This window comes from Pelodiscus sinensis, chromosome 12, assembly GCF_052426305.1.
Source record: "Pelodiscus sinensis isolate ZL-2025 chromosome 12, ASM5242630v1, whole genome shotgun sequence".
Lineage (NCBI taxonomy): Eukaryota > Metazoa > Chordata > Testudines > Trionychidae > Pelodiscus > Pelodiscus sinensis.
In genome coordinates, this window is record NC_143063.1 from 49,869,174 (window position 1) to 49,896,718 (window position 27,545).

At 64.8% G+C, this 27,545-nt stretch overlaps 3 protein-coding genes across 3 annotated transcripts; 1 reads left to right on the forward strand and 2 right to left on the reverse strand.

Moving 5' to 3' along the window:
* Positions 1 to 1,827: 1,827 nt before the first annotated feature.
* Positions 1,828 to 4,265, reverse strand: DERPC (DERPC proline and glycine rich nuclear protein). The gene has a single exon (XM_075939796.2). It carries the CDS (start codon positions 4,263 to 4,265, stop codon positions 2,361 to 2,363), a length of 1,905 nt encoding a protein of 634 aa, XP_075795911.2. The 3' UTR covers positions 1,828 to 2,360.
* On the reverse strand, positions 4,262 to 11,332 carry CHTF8 (chromosome transmission fidelity factor 8). Its single transcript, XM_075939799.2, has 4 exons — positions 11,234 to 11,332; positions 7,345 to 7,381; positions 4,617 to 4,734; positions 4,262 to 4,474 (listed from the first exon to the last, which is right to left on the reverse strand). Exons 2-4 carry the CDS (start codon positions 7,365 to 7,367, stop codon positions 4,262 to 4,264), a joined length of 354 nt encoding a protein of 117 aa, XP_075795914.2. The 5' UTR covers positions 7,368 to 7,381; positions 11,234 to 11,332.
* UTP4 (UTP4 small subunit processome component) lies at positions 11,285 to 26,604 on the forward strand. The gene is made up of 17 exons (XM_075939795.2): positions 11,285 to 11,418; positions 13,673 to 13,838; positions 14,626 to 14,817; positions 15,453 to 15,537; positions 16,312 to 16,401; positions 17,504 to 17,715; positions 18,051 to 18,222; positions 18,308 to 18,399; positions 18,843 to 18,939; positions 19,575 to 19,639; positions 20,396 to 20,518; positions 20,956 to 21,115; positions 23,122 to 23,228; positions 23,415 to 23,510; positions 24,556 to 24,741; positions 25,634 to 25,744; positions 26,419 to 26,604. Exons 2-17 carry the CDS (start codon positions 13,680 to 13,682, stop codon positions 26,533 to 26,535), a joined length of 2,064 nt encoding a protein of 687 aa, XP_075795910.2. The 5' UTR covers positions 11,285 to 11,418; positions 13,673 to 13,679; the 3' UTR covers positions 26,536 to 26,604.
* The last annotated feature ends 941 nt before the right edge of the window (positions 26,605 to 27,545 follow it).

The following is a 27,545-nucleotide window of genomic DNA, read 5'->3' on the forward strand; positions in this document are numbered from 1 at the left end:
GCTGGCCTGGGCTCTCGGCCCCCCACGGCTGAGACAACAGGGCTCCTGCTTTGGCTCCTGGTGCACCAGTGCCACTGAGCACCAACCCCTCCCCGCACGGCAGCCCTGCCACAGGGTTGGGAGCCTGGGGCCTCTGGCTGCCTCTGCCCATCAGCATAACCAGGGCTCGCAAGCCCACGCCAGCAGCTGTGGGCAAAGGCGGAAAGGGGAGCGGCTGCAGGGAGGCCACGTGGCTCTGAGCTTCCTCCTGGCCCAGGTGGGCGCAGCTGGGCAGTGGAGCTAGGCAAGGCTGGTGCTAGGCATGGGAGGGGCAGCACAGAGAGGCTGTTCACTGCTCCCCTCCTGGCTGAGCCGGGCAGGCACATGCTGCCCACGGCACACGGGTGCCAGGCCTGGGGCTGCTGCTCCCTCCCTCCCAGGAAGGGCGAGGCTGTTCAGCACAGGCCTGCCCTGCCTCCGCCACTTGTGCACGAGCGGGCAGCACGGCCTGGCAGCAGGCGCCCTGGTGCCGCAGTGAGGCCTGCAGACCTGGGTGAGCCCTTTCCCAGCTGTGCTGGGGAGACGTGGCCCTCTGGGAGCCAGTTACGGGCTCCCTCTTCCGAGCACAGCTCAGTTGTTTCTTCAGCTGTGCTAGACTTCGAATCCGAGCCCCACAGCCGCTCTGGTGCCCCGCCCTGGTCGTTCTCCTGAGCCCTTGCTCCAGCGCGGTGTGAGGACAAGGTGCTGACGCCGACGCACTGCACAGCTGGGTGCTCGGTGGCAGGGGGCAAAGGCAGGCGGAGCACAGCCAGGAGGGTGTGGCCCGGGGCCAGAACGCAGCAAGGTAGGCTCACCCGCTTCCACTCCCTGGGCCCGGGGGGCGTGGGCAGGGTTTGAGCTTGGCCGGTGAGGGAGCAGTGGCCACGGTGCCCCCTTTGCCAAAGCCCGGAAGGGCCACCGCCGTGCTCAGCGGGGGCCTGGCCTGGCCTCCCCTCTGCAGGGCTCGCAGGGCGCTGGTAGCCAAGACCCATTGTGAGCTGCATGCTCCTGAGCCAAGGGGACACCAGCCCCTTCCCGCACGCGCCACGCCTGCCCCTCGGCACTGCTGGCTGCCAACTGCCCGGAGGGTGCCTCTGCTTGTTGGCTCCAGTCCCTGCAGCGCTACTGCCCTGGGGCCGGGAGTTCCCCTAGCTCAGGTGCTGTGGGGAGAGTTCAGTAGTGCCTGGGGGCAGGGACCTTGCTGGGGAAGCCGGGGTCTTCCTGCCCCTCCCATTCACAAAGGCCAGGGGGCTGGGCTGGGCTCAGAGGGCCGCTGGCATAAAGTGTTTGGCCGCCTGGCTCCTGGGCTGGGCCCCAGGGCCAGTTAATGGAAATGCCTAAGCGGAGACTCACCTGCCATGGAACCAGGCTGCTAGACAGGCAGGTGCTGAGGGCTGGGCCATGCTGCTTGTCTCAGTGGCCGGATTCCCTCAGGAACGTGGCTGTCCCCAGCTCCCCATGCCAGCGAGCTGCTTGCCTTGTCCTGCTCCTGGCGCTAGCCATGGCTGCTTTGCTCTTGTCCTAGCCCTCTGCGCTTCCTGCCAGAGGGCCCCAACTGTGGGCCGAGGGCTCTCCCTGCAGGGCGGCAGCCTCCCTTAGCATATGTGGAAGCCTGAGCAGGGCCCTGGCACGTGCCCCGTTCTGGGCCTGGGGCACCACCCCTGCCGTGTTTTGTTGGGTCTGGCTCCTGGCTGGGCCGCAGCTGTCCCCCTGGGCCTGAGCCTTACTGCGGGGACGGTTCGGGGGTTATTTAATACACGGTTTTTAGGCGACTTTTGTAGCTCTTTGTACTGACACCGACTGGTACCGTTGTTTGTAAATCTATTTATTTTTTACCTGCGTTTTTCATTGTTTTTAAAAGGGCTGGTTTTATAATTCCAATGGATTTGTCACAATAAAGAGATTTGCACACAGGCCTCTCTCTGTGTGGGGCCTCTCTGGGGAACCCCAGGGCCACGTCACTGAGAAGCAGGCCCCCTCAGCCTATGCTCCTGCCACCAGCCCTGCAGTGCTGCTTCCTCCCCTCCCCGCCCCCTGCTGCAGCGAGAGGGGTCGGGCTGGCGTGGCCTGTCCCTGCTGGCCGAGGCCGGGCTGCCACAGGAGACGGGCAGCGGGACAGCACACCAAGCACTAACCTTGGCCACTGTGCCAGGCCTGGGCACGACTGCCGGGTGGAGGATGGGGGCTCCCGGCTGTGGGGGCAAGAGGCAGGGCCGGGGCTGCTGCGCCCCCCGAGGAGAGTCACAAAACCAGCTGGGAGCCGAGGGGCTGCTGCCTCCAGGCGTGCTCACAGTCGGGCCTCAGGAAAGGCTGAGACAGGGCCAGGGCAGGCCCGGTGAGAATCAGGACCACCGCAGCCTGGCTGTGCTGCTCACTGGAGAGGGCAGGGTCCCATTGGCGAAGAGCACAGCCGGGTTCACAGCCAGGGGACTGGCTGCCCTCAGCACGGGAGCCTGGTAGGGCCCAAGAGGGCCAGCAACCTTGGAGAAGGGGGCTGGGTTCCTGCTCTGGGGCTCACTCCCCCTGGGGAAGGACGTCAAGTTCATGCTCTGGGGACCAGCCTTGAGGAAGGGAGCGTGAGCCAAGGGGCCAGTGGGTCTAGTGTCCAGCAGGACTGGCCCTCGGGGGAGGGGAGCTGTGTTCATGGCCAGGGACCCAGCAGAACTAGGGTGCAGGGAGCCCACTGTTCTGGGAACGGGAGCTGGGCTCATGCCTAGGAGGCCACTGGCCCTTGGGCTGGGAGCCAGGTTCATGGCCACGGGGGAGCCAAGCCCAGCGCCCGGGGCTGCACTCGAGGGTCCCGCTTCCCTTGGGAAGGCGAAGGGATTCCTAGCTAGGGGGTCAGCTGGTCTCGTGGCCAAGGAGCCCGCTGACCTTGGCAAGGAGGAGACAGGAGCTGGGCTTGGGCCCAGGAGGCCACTTGCCCTTGTGATGGGAGCCAGTCTGGAGCCCAGGACGGCAGTCGCCACTGAGGTGGGAGCCGGTCTGAGGCCCAGGACTCCAGTCGTTGCCGGTCTGGGGCCCAAGGCTCTGGTCACCATGGGACCGGGACCAGGAGCTGGCCTGGGGCCCAGTGTTCCAGTCACCATGGGACCGGGACCAGGAGCTGGCCTGGGGCCCAGGGTTCCAGTCACCATGGGACCGGGACCAGGAGCCGGCCTGGGGCCCAAGGCTCCAGTCATCGCCAGTCTGGGGCCCGGGGCTCTGGTCACCACGGGACCAGGAGCCGGTCTGGGGCCCAGGGCTCCAGTCACCACGGGACCAGGAGCCGGCCTGGGGCCCAGGGCTCCAGTCACCACGGGACCAGGAGCCGGCCTGGGGCCCAGGGCTCCAGTCACCACGGGACCAGGAGCCGACCTGGGGCCCAGGGCTCCAGTCACCACGGGACCAGGAGCCGACCTGGGGCCCAGGGCTCCAGTCACCACGGGACCAGGAGCCGGTCTGGGGCCCAGGGCTCCAGTCACCACGGGACCAGGAGCCAGTCTGGGGCCCAGGGCTCCAGTCCCCACCGGACCAGGAGCCGGCCTGGGGCCCAGGGCTCCCGTCACCATTGAGGGGGGAAGCGGTCTGGGGCCCAGGAGGCCACCTACATTAGGGATGGGAGGCAGGCTGGGGCCCAGGGCTCTGGTGGCCATTGGGATGGGACCCAGGAGGCCACCAGCTCTTGGCAGTGTAGCTGGGCTCGTGCCCAGCAGGCCCCCTGCCCTGGGGCGTGTAGCTGGGCTTGGGCCCAGGCCCCCAGTGCTCCTGGGGATGGGAGCTGGGCTACTGCCCAGCAGGCCCCCTGCCCTGGGGAAGGCAGCAGGACTTGTGTCTTGGGGTCTAAGCACTCCTGAGAATGGGTCTGGGCGTGGCCCAAGGAGACCCCCTGCCCTAGGGATGGGAGCCTGCCCTGTCTCTTGTGCCCTGTCTCCGCTCCCCCTCATGCCAGGAGGACAGCTATGGCCCAAGGACGCAGCCCCCCCTGGCAGAGGAGCTGGAGTTATACCCAAGATGCCACCAGGCCTCGGGAGGGGAGCCTGGCTCATGTTCGGGAGTCCTACCCCTCTCAGGATGGGCACTGGGCTCATGCCCAGGAGTCCAGATGCTCTCGGGAAGGGCATTGAGTTCACGCCCGGGGGCCCAGCTGCTCTTGGCAAGGGAGCTGAGTTTGCCCCTATGGGTCCAGCCCCCCGTCCTCGGGACTGGAGCTGGGCTCGTGTCCAGGGGGCGGGACGCTCTCTGCTGTGCAGCCGGGGTTCTTTCATACTTTCTTGGGCACGCTGGTGATGATGGGTTTGGGGCGAGTTTTGAAGAGGAGCTTGGTCTTGATCAGCGCGGTCACCAGATACAGGGCAGCTGGCCCCGGGGAGCTGTGGTCACGGGCACCACGCTTGGTGAGGACGGCGAAGGGCTTCTCCAGGTGCACTACCTTCCCATACAGAATGTGATGCCCCACAATGAGCACAGGGACCCCCTTGGAGAGAAGAGAGAACAGGCACAGCGTGAGACCCCTTCAGGGACCGGGCTCCCTACAGCCTCCTCCAACCTGCCACGATGGATGGACACCTGGCAGAAGCCTCCCAAGCCTGCCAGGAAGGTAAGGAAAGCTCCCTCACCTCGCGGGTGTAATGCAAGTCTCCCAGAAGGTTCCCAGCCAGTCCGGTGCTGCAGCGAGCCTCAATCTCTCCCTGCAGCTCCATCAGCACCCACTCCGCCAAGCCATCAGCCCCATCCCTGAAAGCAAAGGGCTGGGGGTTACAATGTTCTGGGGCCAGGAGGCAGATGTCCAGACAGAGTCTTCATTGCTAGGGCTGTTGATTAATCTCAGTTAACTCATGCAATTAACTAAAAATAATTAATCGCCATTTTAATCACACTGTTAAAAATAATTATCAATTGAAATGTATTGATACTCGTCCAACACAGAAGTATGCAGAGCTCACCACATTTATATTGCAAATACGTGCACTGTAAACACTATGAGAAAATAGTTTTGTTTCACCTCATACAAGTACGGTAGTGCAATCGCTTTAGCATAAGAGTGTAATCTACAAATGCAGGCTTTTTGTTACCTAACTGCACTCGGACAACGTGGAGAAGATCAACAGAGACTGAAGGACAACTGGGGTACACCTGGAGTCAGCTAGAAGTTTTGTCTCATGACAGAGTGAAGTGGAGGGGACTTGTAGATGACCTATGCTCCACTTGGAGTACAAGGGTTGAAGAAGAACTGCACTCAAAACCAAAGTGGGGTAAAACTGTAGAACCTATAAATCCACTCAGTCCTACTTCTCGTTCAGTTTAGTCACAGATGTCTCCTGCTTCGCCTTCCCCACTTTCTGCCCCTGTATTTCATGTTGCAGCAGTCTCGGGTGATAAGGCAGCACGTGCTTCTTTTAAGCACACTTGTACTGCAGATTTGACAAAACAAAAGGCAGCACTAAGTAGGGATGTAAAAAAACCGTTAAAGTAACCGTATAACCGGTAAATATCCAAGTGACTACGTGTGCTGCGGGCTCTGCAGTAGAAGGCTTATACCACGCAGCCAGCAGTACAGCTGGCTCCCCAGGAGGGAGGCCAAGAGCCAAGTTATGCTGTAAAAGAAAGTTCTTATACTCGAAGCCAGCTCCTGGCTCTATACTGCAGCTCCCACAGTGCAGATCCCAGGAGGAGGGCTGGCAGCTGGCAAAGAGTGTAACCGTAATGGAAATCAATAAGCTGATGCTTATCAGTTAACCATTAAAACAGTTACACTTCCGAGGGTACGTCTACACTTGCTCCCTAGATCGAACTAGGGATGCAAATGTAGCCGACTGAAACTGCTAATGAAGCAGAGATTTAAATATCCCGAGCTTCATTAGCATAATCTCGCCCACGCGCTATTCTGCACACCAGCTGATTCGAACCAGGAAGTGCACTCCAGCACGCAGCAGTTTGAATCAAACTCCTAACGTTACTCCTCATTTTTTGAGGAGTAACGTTAGTTCGAACTAAGGGGTTTGATTTGAACTAACACTTCCCGGAGCGCACTTCCTGGTTCGAATCAGCTGGCGAGCGGAATAGCGCATGGGCAAGATTATGCTAATGAAGCAAGGGATATTTAAATCCCCACTTCATTAGCAATTTCAGTCGGCTACATTTGCATCCCTCGTTCAAACTAAGGAGCAAGTGTAAACGTACCCTTACATTCCTAGTACTAATGTGAGATTTTGAAAGATAGCTACAGCACTTGAACCAAGGTGTAAGAACCTGATGCGCATTCCAAAATCTTAGAGAAAGGAGCTGTGGAACAGTCTTTCAAGTCTTAAAAGAGTAACACTCTGATGCAAAAAGCTACAGACCCTGAACCACCAGAAAAGACAGTCAGCCTTCTGCTGGTGGCATCTGACTCACGTTCATTGGTCTGCACTGCTTTGAACCATTATCACGCAGAACCCATCATTGGCATGGACACGTGTCCTCTGCAACAGAAGTTGAACCATGAAGGGACATTTGAATCTTTGCACATCTGGCACATAAATATCTTGCAATGCCAGCTACAACAGTGCCAAATGAACACCTATTTTCTCTTTCAGGTGATATTGTAAACAAAAAGAGGGCAACATTCTCTCTTCAAATTTCTGTTTGAGCGATTGGCTGAACAAGAAGTAGGACTGAGTGGACTCGTAGGCTCTAAAGTTTTACATGGTTTTGTTTATAATAAAATATAAAGTGAACACTGGGCACTTTGTATTCTGCTATAATTTAAATTAATATATTTGAAAATGTACAAAAATCCACAATGTTTATATAGATGGTATTCTATTAACAACAGTGTGATTAATTGTGATTAGAAAAGATAATTGCTTGATAGCCCTATCCACTACACTAGTTTTTCCCAATTTTATTTAGCCATGGAACCCTTTTAAACTCAAAAGAGTTGTGCGGAATCCCTAACAGTCTAATCTATGGACAACAGTGCTGAGTAGTGACATCATCGTCCCCACTCTCTGGCTAAGCCGGCATTACACAGGGACACTTGAAATAAAATTAATAATAAAATTAAAATGCTTAATTATTTTTAAAATCATAAAATGTTGTCATGGATTTTTCTCGCGGAACCCTTATTTTCACTTGGCGGAACCCTGGGGTTCCACGGAACATTGTTTGGGAAACGCTGCACTACACAAATATATAGCAAGCCTGTGAACCTGGGCCATTAGCTCTCCGCTCGATACCTGGTTTAGACACTGCCCTAGGGCCTTGCTGAAGGGGTGTTCGGACGCCAGAGACACAAGCTAGCTCAGAAATGAACAGCTCCTCCACTCCTCACGCTAGTACAGGAAGGAGTCGTGCCAAACTCACCTGGAAATCACAATCTGCACCATGCTCCACTTCTCCTCTGCAAAGCGAAAGAGAGACAGATTCATCAGCAAAGGGGACAGCGGGGCCAGGCTGAACCGCTGGGCAACCAGCATCTCACTCAGCTTTACTCTGGCCCACGAAAGCTCATCATAAACCATCTTGTTAGTCTTTAAAGTGCTACATTGTCCTGCATTTTGCTTCAGCTTTACTTGGGGAGGAGAGGATCCATTTTCTCCTCACTCTCAAGGGTCTCGTTGTTTGAACCTCGGAAGGCACAGCCCAAGAGAACCTGCAAAGCACACGCTGCCTTTTGGAGCCCCGTGGAGGGGAGCTCCCCATTAATTCCCAACAGGAAGGGGTGAGCTGAGCAGTGATTAGTTTGTATTTTAGTGCCACCTAGTGGCAAATTTAAAGAATGCTCCTTTACCACAACAACCAAAATCACCATCCATTCTGGTCAGCTATTATGTAGCAATCTGAAATGTCATGGTGTGGAATTGTAGGAATCCTAACCCCAAAAGAAGCTGAGAGCATCACAAGATTATTGGAGGGGGTCATGATACTGCTGCCCTTACTTCTACACTGCTGCTGGCAGTGGCGTCGCATTCAGAGCCGGGTGAGTAGAGAGCAGTGGCTGCTGGTCGAGAGCCCCACCGTGAAGGCAGAGAAGAAAGAAGGGTGGTAATTCCATGCCTTGCCATTACTTCTGCACTCCTGCCTTCGGAGCCGGGAACCTGACCAACAGTCACTATTCTCAGTAGGGATGTAAGGGACTAGTTGGCTATCTGAAAGGCATATGCGTATTGGGTAGTCAAATAATGACTCGACTAGTTGCTCCCCTTCCCCCCGCCCTCCCCCGTTGGTGCTGCTATCAAAGAAGGGCAGCAAGCGGGGGGCAGGAGCCATCTTAACGGCTGGTTCTCCCCAGCACCGTCTCCACGGGGAGGACGGGGAAGCACAGGCACAGTGGAGAAATGTCACGAGCAGGGACTGCTTGCACTGGGTCCCAACTGCTGTGCCTATGCCTTTGAAATGTAACAAGAGCCCCACGGAGCTCTTGACACATTTCGAAGGCAGAGGTGCAGCTGGGATAGTGAGCGCTCCACCTCCCTCTTATCAACTAATCGAGCAGCGGATGGAAATTCCATCGACTACTCGATTAGCTGATTCATTGAAATTTAACATCCCTAATTCTCAGGCCACCCAGCTCTGAAAGCACAGAAGTAAAGGTGGCAACATTGTGAATCCCCTTAAAATAACCCTGTGGTTCCCGTGGCAACTCCCCGTAAGGCTAAACCCCCAATTTGAGAAATACCGGTCTCCCCCATTACACCTGCACACAGATTTCACAGCCCATGACGCATTTTTCATGGCTGTGAATTTGGTAGGGCCCTAGTGATGTGTTATGCACAATAGGAGTGGCTCAACTTTGCACTCCCCAAAACAGCCAGAGGGAGCCTTCCAGAAGCAGGAAGGACCCTCCAGACCATGGCAGAGTGACCTGAAAGCCACATTAGCAAATGGCTAGCACATCCCTGGGCCTCCAGTTTATACTCCAAGCCACAATAAGCGTAACTGATCATAACAAACCCTGGAAGAGGCGGGACTGCCAGAGGGGGTGTGTCTGGGAGATTTATTTATCAGGATCAGCTGAAAACTAGAGACTTTTGCCTTTTAAAAATGGGAAAGCTCCTTTTGCTCCCACTGAGCCCATCTCCCAGGGGCGGAGGCAGGTTACTCCATGCAGGATATTTTCTAGTGGCCTCTCTAATCTAATTTAAAATTTGCCAAATGATGATGTTTCTGCCCTTTCGTGAGTGTTCTCCACAGCCACGTACGTCTCACTGTCACTAGCATCTTCCTTACATTTAACCTAACTCCCCCCTTTCTTCATTTCATTTTATGCCTCCTAGATACAGCTGCCCTTCCTATACTATTTCTCTCCCTCTGTGGTAGTTACAGTCTTCAGAGTCGTGAAGATTTCTGTCCATCACCCTTGTTGTCACATCGCCAAGTTCATTACATTTTTTCCTCGTTAATTGATCCCTTCAGTCACTTAGTTACTTGTTCTTCTTTTCACCTCCAATTTCTTAATACCTTTCTGACGTCAAACTGGGGACTGATAATTGAAAGGAAAATTCCAAGTGTGCTTGCATCAGAATTATGTAGAAAGGGGCTACTGTAAAATTAACACAATTAAACCGATGTTTTAGTACTTTCCATCCTGAATCAGTCCAGCTTGTCTTACAAATGTTAATTATAAACACAGTGGAATCCTAACACTGCAATGCTGCCACCTCTTAGGTGGAACGAGCAGCCGCTTGACTCGATTAATGGAAATCTTACTTTAAAAAAAAATAAACTTTTACTTTCACTGACTATCCTTATCCCCACGAAGGGAACTGTGCTCACTAATAATCCTCCTTTCCACTGCCTCTTGTCAGCACAGCCTTCGCTACAGCCAGATGTGAAATTCCTGCATAGAAACACTCCCTGTTTGCAAGTGAACATAAAACACCAGACTCCCAAGTCCCCTCATGACCTGCCTCCTATCTCATCCTCCGATATGGACATTCTGATTGGCCCGACTGCGTCTGCAACAAAGCGAAGGCTGCATGGGGAAATGACCCTTTCTGTGTGGCAGTACAATACACAGACATTCAGCATTGTGACTGGGCTCCAGGTAGTTGCTAGGTGCTGTACAGAGATGCCACGGTCCTGAGGCGTACACTGGCTTAGTGTGACATAGGGAAGGCTTTAGTCCACAGCCCAGGAATACTGGCCAGAGGCTGCACAGAAGGACTCTTCATGCCATGCCCCAGCTGTACCCAGGAACCTCTGCTCCAGTTCCTGCAGCCTGGCTCAGCCCCCCAACCCCTGCTTCCCCAGCCCTTCCCTCACCACCCTCCCTCCATCCTTAAGACAAAGCCCCCTTGCTAGCCCCTTCCCATCCCTTCCCCACCACCACCTGTCCACCTCCCCTCCCCCATCACCTGCCCACCTCCCCTCCCCCCGCACCCTTCTCCTTCGCCAGCCCCTCCGCCCCACAACTCCTCCCCCATCACCTGCCGGCCTCCTTCCCCACAGCCCCTCCCCCCGCACCCTCCTCCTTCACCAGCCCCTCCCCCATCGCCTCCGCCCCAGAGCCCCTCCCCCATTACCCGCCCCCCTCCTTCCCCACAGCCCCTCCCCCCGCACCCTCCTCCTTCACCAGCCCCTCCCCCACCGCCTCCGCCCCAGAGCCCCTCCCCCATTACCTGCCCCCCTCCTTCCCCACAGCCCCTCCCCCCGCACCCTCCTCCTTCACCAGCCCCTCCCCCACCGCCCCCCCCCCGAGCCCCTCCCCCATTACCCGCCCCCCTCCTTCCCCACAGCCCCCCCCCCGCACCCTTCCTTCACCAGCCCCTCCCCCACCGCCTCCGCCCCAGAGCCCCTCCCCCATTACCTGCCCCCCTCCTTCCCCACAGCCCCTCCCCCCGCACCCTCCTCCTTCACCAGCCCCTCCCCCACCGCCCCCGCCCCCGAGCCCCTCCCCCATTACCCGCCCCCCTCCTTCCCCACAGCCCCTCCCCCCGCACCCTCCTCCTTCACCAGCCCCTCCCCCACCGCCTCCGCCCCAGAGCCCCTCCCCCATTACCTGCCCCCCTCCTTCCCCACAGCCCCTCCCCCCGCACCCTCCTCCTTCACCAGCCCCTCCCCCACCGCCCCCGCGCCCCTCCCCCGCACCCGCCCCCCTCCTTCCCCACAGCCCCTCCCCCCGCACCCTCCTCCTTCACCAGCCCCTCCCCCACCGCCTCCGCCCCAGAGCCCCTCCCCCATCCCCCGCCCCCCGCCATCATCCCTGTGCCCCCGCCGGCCCCGATTCCGCCCCGCGGCCCCTCGCCCCGACCTGTTGGGGATCCCGCCGACGCAGCAGGCCCGGGCGCGGGCGCAGGGGGCTCCCTGGTCTCCGGGCAACAACCGAACCTCCCGCCGCTGCGCACTTCCGGCCGGCCGCCTCCCCTCGCTTCCGCTTCCGGGCCGCGCACGTGGGGGAGCTGGAGGAGGCGGAGCGAGCTGGGGCTGGAGCCGCAGGTGAGGACCGGGGGCGGGCCGGGCTGGGGGGGATGTGGGCCGGTGAAGGGGGGCCGGGCCGGGCCGGGCTGGGCTGGGGGGGATGTGGGCCGGTGAAGGGGGGCCGGGCTGGGCCGGGCTGGGCTGGGGGGGATGTGGGCCGGTGAAGGGGGGGCGGGCTGGGCTGGGCTGGGCTGGGCTGGGGGGGATGTGGGCCGGTGAAGGGGGGCCGGGCTGGGGGGATTTGGGCCGGTGAAGGGGGCCGGGCCGGGCCGGGCCGGGCTGGGGGGGATGTGGGCCGGTGAAGGGGGGCCGGGCCGGGCTGGGGGGGATATGGGCCGGTGAAGGGGGGGCGGGCTGGGCTGGGCTGGGCTGGGGGGGATGTGGGCCGGTGAAGGGGGGCCGGGCTGGGGGGATTTGGGCCGGTGAAGGGGGGCCGGGCCGGGCTGGGCTGGGGGGGATGTGGGCCGGTGAAGGGGGGCCGGGCTGGGGGGGATTTGGGCCGGTGAAGGGGGGCCGGGCCGGGCCGGGCTGGGGGGATATGGGCCGGTGAAGGGGGGGCGGGCTGGGCTGGGCTGGGCTGGGGGGGATGTGGGCCGGTGAAGGGGGGCCGGGCTGGGGGGATTTGGGCCGGTGAAGGGGGGCCGGGCCGGGCTGGGGGGGATATGGGCCGGTGAAGGGGGGGCGGGCTGGGCTGGGCTGGGCTGGGCTGGGCTGGGGGGGATGTGGGCCGGTGAAGGGGGGCCGGGCCGGGCTGGGGGGGATGTGGGCCGGTGAAGGGGGGCCGGGCCGGGCTGGGGGGATATGGGCCGGTGAAGGGGGGGCGGGCTGGGCTGGGCTGGGCTGGGGGGGATGTGGGCCGGTGAAGGGGGGCCGGGCTGGGGGGATTTGGGCCGGTGAAGGAGGGCCGGGCCGGGCTGGGGGGGATGTGGGCCGGTGAAGGGGGGCCGGGCCGGGCTGGGGGGGATATGGGCCGGTGAAGGGGGGGCGGGCTGGGCTGGGCTGGGGGGGATGTGGGCCGGTGAAGGGGGGCCGGGCTGGGGGGATTTGGGCCGGTGAAGGAGGGGGGCCGGGCCGGGCTGGGGGGGATGTGGGCCGGTGAAGGGGGGCCGGGCCGGGCTGGGCTGGGGGGGATGTGGGCCGGTGAAGGGGGGCCGGGCTGGGGGGGATGTGGGCCGGTGAAGGGGGGCCGGGCCGGGCTGGGGGGGATATGGGCCGGTGAAGGGGGGGCGGGCTGGGCTGGGCTGGGCTGGGGGGGATGTGGGCCGGTGAAGGGGGGCCGGGCTGGGGGGGATTTGGGCCGGTGAAGGGGGGCCGGGCCGGGCTGGGCTGGGGGGGATGTGGGCCGGTGAAGGGGGGCCGGGCTGGGGGGATTTGGGCCGGTGAAGGGGGGCCGGGCCGGGCCGGGCTGGGGGGGATATGGGCCGGTGAAGGGGGGGCGGGCTGGGCTGGGCTGGGCTGGGGGGGATGTGGGCCGGTGAAGGGGGGCCGGGCTGGGGGGATTTGGGCCGGTGAAGGGGGGCCGGGCCGGGCTGGGGGGGATATGGGCCGGTGAAGGGGGGGCGGGCTGGGCTGGGCTGGGCTGGGCTGGGCTGGGGGGGATGTGGGCCGGTGAAGGGGGGCCGGGCCGGGCTGGGGGGGATGTGGGCCGGTGAAGGGGGGCCGGGCCGGGCTGGGGGGATATGGGCCGGTGAAGGGGGGGCGGGCTGGGCTGGGCTGGGCTGGGGGGGATGTGGGCCGGTGAAGGGGGGCCGGGCTGGGGGGATTTGGGCCGGTGAAGGAGGGCCGGGCCGGGCTGGGGGGGATGTGGGCCGGTGAAGGGGGGCCGGGCCGGGCTGGGGGGGATATGGGCCGGTGAAGGGGGGGCGGGCTGGGCTGGGCTGGGGGGGATGTGGGCCGGTGAAGGGGGGCCGGGCTGGGGGGATTTGGGCCGGTGAAGGAGGGCCGGGCCGGGCCGGGCTGGGGGGGATGTGGGCCGGTGAAGGGGGGCCGGGCCGGGCTGGGCTGGGGGGGATGTGGGCCGGTGAAGGGGGGCCGGGCTGGGGGGATTTGGGCCGGTGAAGGGGGGCCGGGCCGGGCCGGGCTGGGGGGGATATGGGCCGGTGAAGGGGGGGCGGGCTGGGCTGGGCTGGGCTGGGGGGGATGTGGGCCGGTGAAGGGGGGCCGGGCTGGGCTGGGGGGGATGTGGGCCGGTGAAGGGGCCGGACCGAACTGGGGAGGGGCCGGGCCGGGGCTGCAGACGGAGCCGCCCTGACCCGCCGCCGTCTCTCCGCAGGGGTGGGATGGGGGAGTTCCAGGTGCACCGGGTGCGGTTCTTCGCCTACCTGCCGGTGGGGATCCGCTGCGTGGCTCACTGCGCCCGCTCCGCCCGCCTGGCCCTGGCCCGGACCGACGGCGCCCTCGAGGTCTACAACTTCGCGGCGAACTACTTCCAGGAAAAGGTAACGGGCCGCGCTGGGGCCCTGGCTAGGGGCAGCCTGTGGCCGCCGGTAAATCCATGGGCAGCTGAGGGGCAGCCCCAGCGCTGTGTGCCATGGGCAGAGCTGAGCCTTAGCGCCTGTTGGTGTGTGGCTCCTGGAGAAAGTCCTGACCCCCACCCCAGACTCCCAGCAGCGCTAGGTTCCTCGCCTGCCTGGCTCCTAGGCCTAGTCTGGGCTCCCAGGGCGCCCAGACAGACAGCTGTCACTCCGGCAGCCGCCATTGGTGTGCCTTAGCCCATCCCATGCTATGGGGTGGGAGTTCTCCCCTAGCCAAGCCGCTCCCTCCAGTGGGTGAGACATCATGCGGGCCTAGCATCCGAACATTCCCGATCCCCCCAACCCGGGGGTCACGGAGGGGTGAGCAGCATGCCCAAGAGGGGGCCTGGAAGCTGCTCAGGCCAGGGTTCTGGGGCTGACCCACCCGCATGTACTCGCCCAGGGCCCAGTGGCTTGGCATACGTTAAGGGCCAGTGGAGAAGCCCATGGCCCATCCCGGCAGGCAGCCCAGTAGGGACGGGTACAGCGGAACTGGCTGCAGGCGAGTGACTAGCTCCATATAAGGAGTAGTGGAGGGGCACTGTGGGGATCCGTCTCACCCTGGCCCCCCATTGAGCACGGGGGTGTAGGAGGCACGCCGTGAGTCTTTGCCCTTCTGTGGTGCTCAGTCCTGGGCTGTCTGAGCCTGGGGTGGAGGGCTCCATGGGAGGCGGGACGGGGTGGTTCATCCATTCGTCGTGTGTCTGCACAGCGTATCCCCGGCCATGAGACGAGATCCACCGAGGCTCTGTGCTGGGCCGCAGGGGATCGGCTCTTCGGAGCAGGCCTGAGCGGAGACATCTGCGAGTACGACCTGGAGAAGCTGCGAGTCAAGTATTCCCTGGACGGCTTTGGGGGCCCTATCTGGAGCATGGCGGCTGACCCCAGTGGCACCCAGCTGGCCGTGAGTCCTCTCCCCGCTCTGCAGTGCTGAGATTAGAGGAAGGGAAGAGCACAGGCATTGATTGTGGGGGGGAGGACTTTGTCCCCTGTCAGGCAGGGGGTGTGCAGAGCTCCTCACTATCCCGGATCCCAGTGTGGGGGAAGGGCTGTGTCCCCATGACACACACTGGTAGCTGGTAGGTTGTGAGCATCTGGGGGCATAGAGAGCCGGGCGGGTGGCATCCTAGTTGAGTGGCAGTGAGGGGTGCTCAGGAGGCCCCACTCCTGCCCCCAACAGATGCCTTCTATTGCAGACCCTGCCCCTCTTCTCAGGGCTGGGCCAGTTGATTGTCTGTGCGAGTCCGGGCTGCCCCGACAAGCAGAGAGATGGGAAAGTCTCCTGTCCTGGCTCTTCCCCTTGGGGAGGTCGAGGAGCTCTGTGTGTGGTGTGAGACTCCGGGTCAGCCAGCTGGGCAGGCCGGGCTGGCAGCGTGGAGCTGTGCCAAGCGCTGTACTGTGTGGGGAGGGGGCCCAAGTTCGGGCATCTGGGCAGCCCCTCCCTGCCGGTTCTTGGCAGCAGACAGATGGGCATGAGCCCGATTAGGCCTTTAATAATCTCTCTCTCGTGTTTGCTCCCCACGCGCCTGCCCTCCGTAGGTCGGCTGCGAGGACGGGTCGGTGAAGCTTTTCCAAGTCTTGCCTGATAAAATCCAGTTTGAGAGGAGCCTGGACCGGCACAAAGGTAGATTTGTTGGGGACGGAGCAGAGGCGGAGGGAGAAGCTTTGCCGGAGGGAGGGGGGTGTGATGCAGGGGAGGCCACAGAGTCTGCATCCTGCGCCCTTTAAATGCCCCCCGCCTGGTCCTCCGTGGTTCCCACTGCCCGCCCACGGTGACTCAGCCAGAGGACTCGTGTTTCTCCATTCTGGAGCCATGCCTTGGATGAGTTGAATCTGCCCCAGATGGGACCTCCAGCAGCCCCACTCTGTGCAGCGGAGTTCCAGCCTGCCCTCTTCGTCTGTCAGGTGGCCGGGGCCTGTGGGCCAACCAATGAGGAGAGACCGAGCGGTCACGCAGGAGTCCAGGGCGTGGGTGGGTTGACGGGGAGAAATGTGTCGGTCCCCCATGGATCCAGCTGACCTGGGTCTGAGCTGTCCTCTAGCTTAGCTTGTCCCAGCTCTGCAGGCTCACCCCTGTTGGGAATAGTGAGAGAGGCAGCCGTGTTAGTCTGGTGTAGCTGAAACAAAAGACAGGACTATGTAGCACTTTAAAGACCAACAAGATGATTTATTAGGTGATGAGCTTTCGTGAGCCAGACCCACTTCCTCAGATCAAATAGTGGAAGAAAATTGGCACGACCATGTAAACCAAAGGATACAATCAAAAAACTGAACACGCATGAAAGGGACAAATCAAAGTTCAGAAGAGAAGGGGGTGTGTGGGGGAGCTCACAGACATCGCAGGGTTGCGAAGGGGCATTGGCCTGTGTTGGCTCACGTAAGGCTGTGCAATTTCCAGGCCGCGTCCTGTCCCTCTCCTGGCATCCCTCTGGGACCCGCATCGCCATCGGCTCCATCGACCTCCTCCGAGTGTTCCACGTCAAATCAGGTGACTCGCAGGACTGGCGCGGGACCCCTGAGTGCCGCAGGGCCCGGCCGGACTGGCGCGGGACCCCTGAGTGCCGCAGGGCCCGGCCGGACTGGCGCGGGACCCCTGAGTGCCGCAGGGCCCGGCCGGACTGCCGCGGGACCCCTGAGTGCCGCAGGGCCCGGCCGGACTGCCGCGGGACCCCTGAGTGCCGCAGGGCCCGGCCGGACTGCCGCGGGACCCCTGAGTGCCGCAGGGCCCGGCCGGACTGCCGCGGGACCCCTGAGTGCCGCAGGGCCCGGCCGGACTGGCGCGGGACCCCTGAGTGCCGCAGGGCCCGGCCGGACTGCCGCGGGACCCCTGAGTGCCGCAGGGCCCGGCCGGACTGGCGCGGGACCCCTGAGTGCCGCAGGGCCCGGCCGGACTGGCGCGGGACCCCTGAGTGCCGCAGGGCCCGGCCGGACTGGCGCGGGACCCCTGAGTGCCGCAGGGCCCGGCCGGACTGGCGCGGGACCCCTGAGTGCCGCAGGGCCCGGCCGGACTGGCGCGGGACCCCTGAGTGCCGCAGGGCCCGGCCGGACTGGCGCGGGACCCCTGAGTGCCGCAGGGCCCGGCCGGACTGGCGCGGGACCCCTGAGTGCCGCAGGGCCCGGCCGGACTGCCGCGGGACCCCTGAGTGCCGCAGGGCCCGGCCGGACTGCCGCGGGACCCCTGAGTGCCGCAGGGCCCGGCCGGACTGCCGCGGGACCCCTGAGTGCCGCAGGGCCCGGCCGGACTGGCGCGGGACCCCTGAGTGCCGCAGGGCCCGGCCGGACTGCCGCGGGACCCCTGAGTGCCGCAGGGCCCGGCCGGACTGCCGCGGGACCCCTGAGTGCCGCAGGGCCGCCCCGGGCAACGTGCTCCTGCTCCCCCAAAGGGTCCAGCTGAGCCCTGCGGCTCCAGGCCAGGGGAGGTTGCTTATCCATGGTGCTTCTGTGCGAATCACCATGGAGGGGAGAGCCTCAAGGCGAGGCACGTTTGCCATGCTGGCTCACGCACTCTGCCCCCACCCTACGCCCTTGGCTCCCCGCCCCCGGCCCCATCCCTGCTCTCCCCCAGCTATCTGGGTGTGCCTGTTTCGCAGGCCATGCTGTCCAGCGGATCCTGGTGGACCGGCGCCTGCAGGGGCCCCGCAGCCAGGAGTGCGTGGTGTGGGGCGTGGCGTTCCTGGCCGACGGCTCCATCGTCAGCTCCGATTCGGCGGGGAAGGTGCAGTTCTGGGACTCGGACAAAGGGACCCTGCTAGAGACCCACCCGATCAGCAGCTCGGCCGCCCTGTCCCTCGCGGTGTCCGAGGTAGGAGGGGCCGGGCGGTCCCATGCGGAGGCTGGGCAGAGGGGGGTCGCCGAGTGGGCTCTGGCCGCTGGTGTGGGATCTCACCTCGTACCTGCAGGCATCCTCTGCGGCTGGCTGACCCAGAGTGGCTTGGCCAGGGGCTGGCCCACTGGGGTAAGGCTGCTTGTGCCGATGCCGCCCTGGCTGACAGTGGCTGGGAAAGTGCCCGTCTCCTGCCCAGGATGGAAGGAGCCGGGGGGGGCTCTGCCCGTTCCCATTCAGATGGGGGTTTGGATCCCCACCCCCGCCCAGCGCTGCAGGCGGGGTGAGCCATGGCCCTTTGGCTGCCTCCCCAGGAGGAAGACAGCATCGTGGTGGGCACCTCGGAGGGGGCCGTGTACCAGTTCCAGCTGCTGCCGGTGAAGTGGGGCAGTGCGGAGAGGCGGTGGGTGCGGACGAAGCCGTTCCAGCATCACACCCACGACGTGCGGGCCGTGGCCCACAGCGCCACCGCGCTCATCTCCGGAGGTACGGGCGGCGGGCGCCGGGGGGCTCGGCTCGCTCCGGGCCTTGGCTCAGCCCAGGTCGGCCACCTGCGCCTCTCGTCTTTCAGGCTTGGATGCCCAGCTGGTGATCCGCCCGCTGATGGAGAAGATGCACGGAAAGGGCTACGACGCTGCCCTCCGGAAATTCACCTTCCCCCATGTAAGTGCCCCCTTCCCCCGTGGGCCCTGCTTCGCAGCCCCCTCGCTGGGTCCCCTTGCCCAGGCTGCAGCCGCTGGCTCCCGTTTGCTTCGGGGTCCCCACGCGGCTGGGATTGCTGCGGGCGACCCTTCCCCGCCGGAGCGGCAGCCTGGTCCCTCGCGACTGTCCGGTTCCAGCAGGGTCCCCGGGTACGTCCTGTCGCTGGGGCAGCCAGTGCCTTAGGCTGGCAGAGTTTGCCAGGCAGCAGTCCGGAGCACCACAGGAGCTGGCCGGTTTCCCATGTGCCAATCCCATTGCTTGGGGGGGGTGTCCAGCCCACCAGTGGGCCACGTATGTGACCCGTCTGGCCGCTTCTGCGCGCCGGGCTCTCTGGCCGGCCTGCCGGGCTCTCCTGCCCGGTGCCCCAGGGGCCTCGTGACTGGCGGCGTGTCCCTTGCTTGCAGCGACGCCTCGTCTCGTGCGCGAAGAAGGCCAGGCTCCTCCTCTTCCAGTTCCCCCAGCACCTGGAGCTCTGGAGACTCGGCGCCACGAGTGCCGCAGGTGAGAGCGCGGAGGGCTCCCAAGCAGGGAGTCGGGCAGAGTAAAGTGCCCTGGAAGGGAACGTCTAGCAAATCCCCTCTAGGCCGCCCCCTCTCGGCAGCCTTAGCAGCCAGCGTCGCCCACTGCCGGCTGCGTCTCTGGGTCTTCGCCAGGCTCCAGCAGGGAGCAGCCCGAGCGGTTCCAAAAGGAGATGGGTCTTGGCCGAGAACGTCTGGCCGGAGCTCTGGGACTAGAGAGCCCGGCAGCCCCTGCCTGGGCCCCGCTGGCAGCCCAGAGCCTGGGAGGGGCCCGTAAGCTGCCTGTTTCAGAAACGCTCTGAATCCGTTCCCACGCTGGCAGGTGCGGCTCCCTCCCCTGGCTTGCCCGTGGCCAGGCAGCAATGCTGCGCTGCCCGCACTGGACCCGGCTTTGGTGTCCCTCAGCACACGGAGCCCCTGCTGGGCCAGTGCTCGAGTGCTGGGGATGCCACGCTGAAGGCTACCAAGCCAGCTCTGTGCCGGGGGCGGGCACCTCGGTGGGCAGAGCTTCCTTTTGTTCCTGGCCACTCATGGGAGGAGCCGGGGTCAGGCCAGGGCAGCCCCCCCATCCCCGCTGGGCTGCCGGGCGGCGCTGAGCGCTCTTGCTCCTTCTCCCAGGGAAGGATGGCGACATCCTGCCGGTTTCCCGGGCCCCGGAGCACCTGCTGCAGCTGAAGAGCAAGGTAAGGCGGGGCGGCCTCTCCAGGAGGGACGGCACCTCCCCATTACTCGACCGGGCTGGGCCGGGCCTGCGCCCCAGCTGCCTCCAGGTGTACGTTTCCATGGCGCCTGGTGGGGCGCCCGGGCCGGCCAGCGAGATACGGGCGAGTCTGAGAGACGCCCAGCACGGCGCCCGCTTGGCCAGTGAGCGAGCCTGGGCCTGGCTGTGGCCTCCTGGCCAAGTCCCTGGGGGAGACTGAGGCAGGAGCCCTGTGCTCCCAGCCTATCCCCTCGGGGCCCCACAGGCTCCTGCCACGGTGTCTGCTGCCAAGCCCCATGGGCTACCTGGCGGGGGGGCTGAGTGGGCTCCCCCGGCAGCCACAGCCCAGCAGGGGGCTCTGTGCTGAGGTGTGGACGTGGGCTTCCTGCTGTGCCCATGCCTCAGCCCCTGGGGGCAGGTTGGGGGGGCTGGAATGTTCTGCAGCGAGCGCTGGGCTCTCCCTGGCTGGCCCTTCCTGCTCCCTCTGCTGGGGTCATTTGCCTCTTGCTAGCCTGGCTACTGACGCCTGGTTCCAGAGGGCCCCAGGGTGACAGGCCCACGGGGAAGGCAGACGTCCCCCGTGCCCCAGGGTGCGTGCAGGAAAGCGTGGCCACTGTGGGGCTCCTTCCCAGGGAACGCTCTGGCCTCGCAGTGTGGGTCTGCAGGCAGCCTCGCAGCAGGCCCCTTGGGCGCTAACCCCGCTGGCCAGCCCAGCCTCAGCGCCCTGTGTGGTTCCCAGGGCCCAGAGCACATCTGCTGCAGCTGCATCTCGCCCTGCGGCAGCTGGATTGCGTATTCCACCGCTTCCCGGCTCCATCTGCACAGAGTGCGCCTGCAGCACAACAGCGTCAGCCTCAAGAGGGTGAGTCCCGGCCCTGCCGTGGGGGGCTGAGGCTGGGGGTGTGTGGGGGAAGGAGTGAGGCCAGACGTGGGGGGAGGGCGAGGCTGGGCTTGTGGGCGGGGGGAGGGGGCGAGGCTGGGCATGTGTGCATGTGGGGGATTGAGGCCGGATGAGGGGGCGAGGGCGGGCGTGTGGTGGGAGGAGGCGAGGACGGGTGGGATGTCAAGGCTGGGTGTGGAGGGGGGGGACGAGGCTGGATGGGGGGCTTGCTCCGTTCAGTTCCTGCTGACGGTCGCTGATGACGCAGTGGGGGGGAGGGATGGCTGCAAGTGGCATGACGGGGGGGGGCGGTGAGACCACGCTGGCTCAGGCCGGCGCCCCCTTGCTGCCCACTGGAGGGGCCGGGGCGTCTGGCTCGAGGGAGCGAGCACCCACTCAGCTCTCCTGCCCTCACCAAGGTTCCCAAGGTGCCCAAGCAGCTGAGTTCAGCCCACCAGCTCCTGTGCTCTGCCGACTCGGCCAGGCTGTTCGTGGCCTCCGACCAGGGCGCCGTGCACGTCCTCGCGCTCCTGGAGCCGGGGGGCTGCAAGCAGCTGCAGACGCTCCGCCCCAACTCGGGTAAGTGGCTGCCGGCGGGGGCCAGTCCCCCAGGCACTCCAGCCTCCGTCCCCCCAAGCTGTGCTGGGATGGGGAGGGGCGAGCTCTGGACTGAACCGTTCCAGCCCCACTGCCTTCCCTTGGCTTTGCTGGCGGGCCTATGACCCCCCCCAGCTCCTCCGCTGTTGCCCTGTTGGTGCTGATGTGTCGAGTGCTGTGGAGTTGCACCTCCTTGCCCATGAAATGGGGTGTGGCTCTGCTGGGTGTGCTCCCACTCTGCCCCTCGGGAGCCTGGTGCCCTGATGTGCCTTCTGCAGAGGCTCCGTGTATGCAGCCCTAGGAAGAGCCTGGCAGAGGGCAGCCATCCCGTGGGGATTGGATTTGGGGGGCCTGTGTGTGCCTTGCAGCGCGAGGGGTGCTGGCGAGGGGCGTGCGCAGAGACACAGTGCTCTTGTCCCACGGCAGGGGGCGGGACTGGTGAGGGGCGCGTCGAGAGGCACAGTGCTCTTCTCCCACGGCAGGGGGCAGAGCTGGCAGGGGGCGGGGCTGGTGAGGGGCGCGTCGAGAGGCACAGTGCTCTTGTCCCACGGCAGGGGGCGGGGCTGACGAGGGGCGTGTCGAGAGGCACAGTGCTCTTGTCCCACGGCAGGGGGCGGAGCTGGCAGGGGGCGGGGTTGGTGAGGGGCGCGTCGAGAGGCACAGTGCTCTTGTCCCACGGCAGGGGGCGGGGCTGGCAGGGGGCGGGGCTGGCGAGGAGCGCGTCGAGAGGCACAGTGCTCTTGTCCCACGGCAGGGGGCGGGGCTGGCAGGGGGTGGGGCTGGCGAGGGGCGTGTCGAGAGGCACAGTGCTCTTGTCCCACGGCAGGGGGCGGAGCTGGCAGGGGCGGAGCTGGTGAGGGGCGTGTCGAGAGGCACAGTGCTCTTGTCCCACGGCAGGGGGCGGGGCTGGCGAGGGGCGCGTCGAGAGGCACAGTGCTCTTGTCCCACGGCAGGGGGCGGGGCTGACGAGGGGCGTGTCGAGAGGCACAGTGCTCTTGTCCCACGGCAGGGGGCGGGGCTGGCAGGGGGCGGGGCTGGTGAGGGGCGTGTCGAGAGGCACAGTGCTCTTGTCCCACGGCAGGGGGCGGGGCTGGCAGGGGGCGGGGTTGGTGAGGGGCGTGTCGAGAGGCACAGTGCTCTTGTCCCACGGCAGGGGGCGGAGCTGGCAGGGGCGGAGCTGGTGAGGGGCGCGTCGAGAGGCACAGTGCTCTTGTCCCACGGCAGGGGGCGGGGCTGGCGAGGGGCGTGTCGAGAGGCACAGTGCTCTTGTCCCACGGCAGGGGGCGGGGCTGACGAGGGGCGTGTCGAGAGGCACAGTGCTCTTGTCCCACGGCAGGGGGCGGGGCTGGCAGGGGGCGGGGCTGGCGAGGAGCGCGTCGAGAGGCACAGTGCTCTTGTCCCACGGCAGGGGGCGGGGCTGGCAGGGGGTGGGGCTGGCGAGGGGCGTGTCGAGAGGCACAGTGCTCTTGTCCCACGGCAGGGGGTCGGGCTGGCAGGGGGTGGGGCTGGCGAGGGGCGTGTCGAGAGGCACAGTGCTCTTGTCCCACGGCAGGGGGCGGGGCTGGCAGGGGGCGGGGCTGGCGAGGAGCGTGTTGAGAGGCACAGTGCTCTTGTCCCACGGCAGGGGGTCGGGCTGGCAGGGGGTGGGGCTGGCGAGGGGCGTGTCGAGAGGCACAGTGCTCTTGTCCCACGGCAGGGGGCGGAGCTGGCAGGGGGCGGGGCTGAGAGGCACAGTGCTCTTGTCCCATGGCAGGGGGCCGGGCTGGCGTTCGGAATCCCGTACAGCTTTTGCAGCCCCCGCCGGGAAGCAGGGGGCCGGTAACGTCGGCGTATTCTCCCCGCGCACTCACAGGGCACAACGCGCTAACGGGACATCGAGGCAGGAGCGGGCTCCCCCCCGCCGGTGGTCGGGAAGACGCGTGCCCGTTAGGGGGGTTTACGCTCCCTTGTGCGGCACTGAGCAGTGCGGCCACTTTGCCCCCCTGCAGGGAGCGCGGAGGCCGTGTACTTGCTGGCAGTGAGCGCGGACGGGGACTGGCTGGCGGCGGCTGGTGGGGACTGGGAGATCCACATCTACAGCCTGCGGCACTTCAAGGTGAGGGCTGTGGCAGGGCGGCCCTGCGCGTGTCCCGGGGCTCAGCTGGCTCCTTTGGGGCGCTCTGGCTGCCCGGCTGCCCGGCTCCCGTCCGGAGGCCGCGTGCTGGAGCCTGCGCTCCTGGGCGCTGCAGCCAGCCTGGCCTGTGTCCCGCGGGCGCCGTATCTCACCGTTCTCTCCTCTCAGCCACACTGCACCGTGCCCGCGTACAACTGCGCTGTGACCGCCCTGGCCATTCACCCCGTGACCAACAACCTCGTCGTCACCCACTCGGACCAGCAGGTAGGAGCCTTCCGCTGGCTCTCGCCTCCTGCTGCTTTGCTTCCTGGGCTCGGGCACCGCGGACTCCACCCCCAGGGCCAGGACGGCGGGCACGGCCCCTGCCCGCAGAGTGGGCCCCTGGCTTCCCGGCCCTTCGGAGGGAAGGCCGCTGCTGTGGCGGGAGGTTGGGCTTTTTCAGCCGCAGCCTGGGGGGAACTTTGCAGCACCTGGTGTCAGCCCAGTGCCCAAGAGCTCTTCCCATTGCCGGCAGCACAGGCACCAACCTCCCCAAGTGCCCTGGGCCCTGCCCGCAAGCCCTCGCTCCTCCCCTGCATGCCAGGGAACAGCTGGTGGGGGAGGTGCTGATCTCAGGACCCATTGGTGGGGGGAGGCACAGGGGGTGGGAAGCACCCACCGGTTTCCCCCTTGAGCGCTCCAGCCCCGCAGCACCCGAGAGACAGCGTCTATGGCGGGCCCCATCCTCCCTGCCGGCCGAGCAGTTTGGGGCACCGGGCCCCTCGGTCCTGGAGAGGGAGGGGAGTCAGGTCGGCCCAGGTCACCGAGGGGTGGGAGAGTCGCAGGGCCATGCCCCCCGTCCGCAGCCAGCTGAGTCCCAGCCAGCAGGGGAACAGAAGATATTCATCCACAGGGACGCAGCGTAGAGCAGAGCTGTCCGCACAGGGACCAGTGCAGCCCAGCGTGGGGAGAGGGGCCTCAGAGCTAAGGGCCTCCCCCGCACCCTGAAGCCAGCGAGAGTCTCCCCCAGCTGCCAGCCCTGCCTCCCTGTGGCCTGGTTACCCCCCCCCCCCCCCCCGAAGCGCCAGCCAGTGGGTGGGGCGAGGGCTGTCCCACCGGTGCAGTGCCCAGGGAGGCGGGACATGGGGCTAGTCGGGGACAGTCGAACCCCCTGCCGCAGAGCAGAGCAGGCCGAGCGGGTACCCGCCCCACCGCCTCGCGTGCAGCCTGCCGGGGCCGGGGTTGTGTGCTGCGGCTGGTGCTGGCTGCTAGCAGGGCCCTGGCGGGGGGCAGGATCTCACCTCTTCCCGCCCTGCCCCGCGCTCTGCAGGTGTTTGAGTTCAGCATCCCCGACAGAGAGTACACCGCCTGGAGCAGGAAGGTGCAGCAGTATGGGCTGCACAGGGGCTGGCTGGAGCGCGACACGCCCATCACCCACATCACCTTCAACCCCCGGCAGCCCGCCCACATCCTCCTCCATGACACACACATGTTCTGCATCCTGGACAAGTCGCTGGTGAGCCCTGGCGGCGCCGGGGAGCAAAGCCGCCCCGCCCTGCTCCGTGTGGGGTAGAGGCAGGGCTGTTCCCTGGGTGCCTTGTCACCAGAGGCCTTCCCGTGCTGCAGTGCCCCTGCCCTCTGGCGTCCTCCCCTCCCAGGGAACCCCAGATTCCTGCATCCACCTTGCCTCAGCGACCACGGCTGGGCACCCTCTAGCCCCTGCCTCGGGCACATTCCAGTCTGGAATGACCACTCAATGGCAACTGGGTGCAGGCCTGCTGGATCCCTGGTGCCTCGGACTGGCCTGCTCTTCCCCAGCCTGGCTCTGCCTCAGGCCCCCTCTCTAGCCTGCCAGGCAGCTAGTGTTCTCCTGCTCCTCAGCAGCCCCTATTTATACTTCCCCAGCTGGGCCCTGATTGGCTGCTGCCTGCCTTAGCTGCTGTCTCCACAGCCCCCGCCCTCTCCCGGGGCCGGGTTTAACCCTGGCTTCCCCTGGGGCAGGGTGACCCTTACAAAGTGGCTCTTGTGGCCGCTGAAGTGCTCAGCCTTAGGGTGGCTGGCAGGGGCGCCACTTGGGCCTGTCCCACGCCGGGCAGACCCGGGATGTTTGTGCGCTGGTTTGTTGGGAGGGGAGGCAGCCGGCGGGCGGGCGCTGCGCGGGGCGTGCACCTGCCTGGGACAGGGGCGCCTTCTGTTGTGGGCAGGACGGGTGAGCGGCCTCTCTCGAAAGCCCGTGCCGATGGGCAGGGCCCCGGGCAGCTTTGATCTCGAGTGAGTGCTGCACCCGGGGGTCCCACCACGGCCAGCACCTCCCCCCTGTGGGATCCCAGGTTGGATGGCAGCAGCGGGAAGAAGGGGGAGGCTGCTGAGTCCCTGGGCGGCTGAGACAGTGTGGGCTTTCTCCCTAGCCCCTCCCCGATGATGCAACCCCGCTGCTGAATCAGACGGCCTTGAAGCAGCTCTCGGAGAAAGCCAGGCGGGGCCATGCTCACGCCTTCAAGATCTGCAAAAAGTACCAGGTGAGCAGGTGGAGGGGAGGGCCGGACGGCTGCCTGCTGGGCCCACTGCTCGCCCCTGCGGCCTGGCACGGGACCGGGGGAGGCATCGCCTGGTGCTGAGAGCCACAGAGACGCTTGCTTCCCTGGGGATGAAGACCAGAGCCGAGGCTCCAGGGCTAACGAGCCCAGCTCGCCAATGGCTCTGGAAAGGGCTGCACGGCGCCAGGGAGCTGAATTGATGCCAATGTTGCGGGGGTGGGAGTGACAGCTGCTCCGGCGGCCTGGCCCAGGCTGGATACGCCCCTTCCCTGTCAGGCAGTGGAGGCAGGTGTGAGATCAGCCGCAGGAGCTGCCCTGGCCCAGCTCCCCACAGGGCCAGCCAGCGCTCAGAGGGGGCGCCATGCTGGCAGGACACACACACACTTGAGAAGTGCCGCCCGCCGCAGGAGTCATGTGTAACTCCTGGCCCTGGGCGGCGCTGGCAGGGGCTCCGCTCCCCAGGCTCTGGTGCTGGGCTGGCGTGTTCCTGGCTAGCCTGTGGCGTAACTCGGAGCCTGCCACGCCTGCAGCTGGCCCCGACCAGTTCTGCCTGCCGGGCCTCTCTGCCGTGGCGTGGTGGCCTCTGAGACGCCTCTGTGCCCAGCTGTTTCTTGCCTGAAACCTCCCCTGCATGTCCCCCTCTTCCTGCCCTGCAGCCCCTGCTGTTTGTGGACCTGCTGGAGGACGGCTGCCTGGTGGTGGTGGAGCGGCCCCTGATGGACATCAAGACACAGCTGCCGCCCCCTGTCCAACAGAAGAAGTTTGGCACCTAAGCGCCACAGACACTCTGCACTATTGCTGCTGGGGACGCCGGTAGTAATAAACCTCGGCTGTGCTGTGGACTCTCCCTCTGCCTTCCTACAGCCCCGACGGCTCTAGGGCTGGGTCCCAGAGAAGGGATGTGGGATGGGCGCCTGCCCCTTGGGGCTTCTCGCCGCCGCAGAGGCTGGCCTGGCCCCAGGGCCCGTTCCTGGAGGGTTACAGCAACGTGGCCCCTTCTCGCTCAGGGCAGGCCCCAGGCTCGCAGTCAGTACGGCCTTCGTTGCGCCGGATGCTGGCAGCTCTCCCTGCCGCGCGGCTGGTCCTGAGGCCGGACAGGAACGCTTCTCGCCCCCATCGCTCGCGGGGCCTGGGAGCCCGGCTCTGTGCAGATGTCACGGGAGAGGCAATCCCTGTGCCAAAGCCCTGCAGCCTAACTGGGGGATGGGACCCACTTTGACACCTCAGCCCGTGTTCGACCTGCCCACCCGCCCCTCGGTGGCTTGCTGCTGGGCTGCCCGCTGGGAGAATGGGGGGGGGGCTGCCCGCTGGGAGAATGGGGGGGGGCTGCCCGCTGGGAGAATGGGGGGGGGGGCTGCCCGTTGGCTTCTGCCAGATGTGGTCAGTTCTCACCCAGATTCATACCAACAAACAGCCACTTTGGCCACTGCCAAAACCCTGCGTCCAGCCAGATTTCATGCTCCGCTCTTTGTGTGTAAACAGCAACTAGCTCGAGGGGGATTGGTAGCCGGCCACACCGGATTTCTTTTAGCTGGTACCTGTGTACAGTAGGCCTGCACCAGGGTGAGTTGAAACTAGAAGGGTGAGTTGAAACTTGCCAGCTGTCTACACCGGCTGCTTGAATTTCCGCAAGAACACTGACGATCGCATGTAAGAAATCAGTGCTTCTTGCGGAAATACTATGCTGCTTCCGTTCGGGCAAAAGCCCTCTTGCGCAAATCATTTGCTCAAGAGGGCCACTGTAGACAGCACAGGACTGTTTTCCGCAAAAAAGCCCCAATGG